At 50.8% G+C, this 1,827-nt stretch overlaps 1 protein-coding gene across 1 annotated transcript in view; it reads left to right on the top strand.

Moving 5' to 3' along the window:
- The first annotated feature begins 200 nt into the window (after positions 1 to 200).
- PDHA1 (pyruvate dehydrogenase E1 subunit alpha 1) overlaps positions 201 to 1,827 on the top strand; it is a 21,864-nt gene continuing 20,237 nt past the window's right edge. Inside the window, exon 1 of the mRNA XM_007469315.1 lies at positions 201 to 345. Coding sequence (XP_007469377.1) covers positions 289 to 345 — 57 coding nt within the window. The 5' untranslated portion in view covers positions 201 to 288. The remainder of the gene's footprint in view (positions 346 to 1,827) is intronic.

Below are 1,827 nucleotides of genomic sequence, written 5' to 3'. Positions count from 1 at the left end.
CAGGTCTCCGGCGCCTCACCTGCCGGCTGCTTGGTGACGGAAGGATCCCTCAGCCTCGCCCTCTGGCTCTGACACCCAATGGGCGGCCGCGGGCCTCAGGTGGGCGGGGCACGCCCTGGCAGCCGTTCTGGTTGGCCCGCGGTCCGGCGAAGCGCATGACGTCTCCGTCGCGTCGTGCTGGCGTGAAGTGGTAACGTCCGCTCCGGGAACCTGAAGGAGACTTGGAGGCCCCTGGGCCGCGCTGCTTGGGTCGTTGGGAGTCGCCGCTGCCGCCCCTTCCCGCACTCCATGAGGAAGATGCTCGCCGCCGTCTCCCGCGTGTTGTCGGGCGTCGCCCAGAAGCCGGTGAGGTGGCGTGAGCGACCCGGGGTGGGGCGCGAGTGGGCCCGAGGCCGGAGGACGCCAGAGGGCAGGACGAGCGGGCTGAGTGGGCCGGGCGGGCCGGGCCTTGTGGAACCGCGGGCCTTTGTCCTGCCTCCACGTCGTGCGCTCCGCTCCTGGCCGCGAGGGGAGCGGTGGCTCGGCCCTCGGGCGCCGACTGAGGGAGGGCGAGCTTAACAAGGTCCGCGTGGAGGTCAGGCGCGGCTCCCGGTGCCGGCCTGGTCGGTGAGCTCTGGAAGGGCCCGTTCGTTTACCTCAGACAGGGAAGGGGGCTTTGGGATTCCTCGAGTCTCCAGTTGACCGCCTCTTCCCAGCCCACTCATTTTAAATCTTCCTCTTGACCGGGAATTCGGAGACAGAGTGGCTCCATTCACACTTCAGTTTCACCAGTTACTAGCCCTGTGACCTTGAGTAAGATGTTTTTGTTTTTTCTTCAAGATCCCCGTGCTCAGTTTCCTCATCTCTAACATGGAGATGAGAGTACTTACCCCGTGGGGTTGTGGGTTTTTTTGTTTGTTTTTTTTTTTTAAATGAGGATGAGAGACGGTGAGGCTTAAACGAGTGACAAATACGTAAACCTTTCCCGGTAGCGCCTGGTGCTACCTGTGTTAAACATCGTTATTATCATTTAGGATCTCTGTTGCCTTATTGATTCTCTGTATGGAAGATCTGTCCATTGATGTGAGTGGGGTGTTAAAGGCTCCTACCAGTACTGTATTCTGGTCAATTTCTCCCTTTATGTCTGTTAGTATTTGTTTTATGTATTTGGGTGCTCCTATATTAGGTTCATATATGTTGACGGGTGTAAAATCATTATATAGTGTTCTTTATCTTTCTTTATGCTCTTTGTTTTAAAGTCTATTTTTTCTGATATGAGTATTGCAACCCCCGCTTTCTTGTCATTTCCGTTTGCATTCCCTCACTTTCAATCTTTGTGTGTCCTTTGCCCTAAAGTGGGTCTCTTGTAGGCAGCATATTTTAGGCTCTTGGTTTTTTTTTTAATCCAGTCTGCCATTCTGTGTCTTTTGATTGGAGCATTACTGACATTTAAGGTAATTATTGATACGTATGTATTCGTTGCCATTTTAAACCTTGTTTTCCAGTTTATGCTATGTTTCCTCTTTGTTCCTTTCTTTTTGTGGTTTGAGGATTTCCTTTTATTTTATGCTTGTGTTTTCTTTCTGGTTTTTGTGAATCTGTTGTATGTTTTTGACTTGCAGTTGCCCTGTTTTTCAAGTATGTGAACCCCTTCCTGTATCTGTTTGCTTTAGACTGGTAGTCATATAGGCTCAAATGCATTCTAAAAAAACGAATCTACATTTTGTCACTCTCCTTCCCCACATCTTATGATTTTGATGTCTTTTTTTTTTTTTTTTTTTTTTTTTTTTTATATGTGGGCCTCTCACTGTCGTGGCCTTTCCCGTTGCCGGACGCGCAAGCTCAGCG

This window comes from Lipotes vexillifer, unplaced genomic scaffold (genome assembly GCF_000442215.2).
Source record: "Lipotes vexillifer unplaced genomic scaffold, Lipotes_vexillifer_v1.1 scaffold1442, whole genome shotgun sequence".
Classification (NCBI taxonomy): domain Eukaryota; kingdom Metazoa; phylum Chordata; class Mammalia; order Artiodactyla; family Lipotidae; genus Lipotes; species Lipotes vexillifer.
This window is presented reverse-complemented; position numbering and strand designations above follow the sequence as displayed.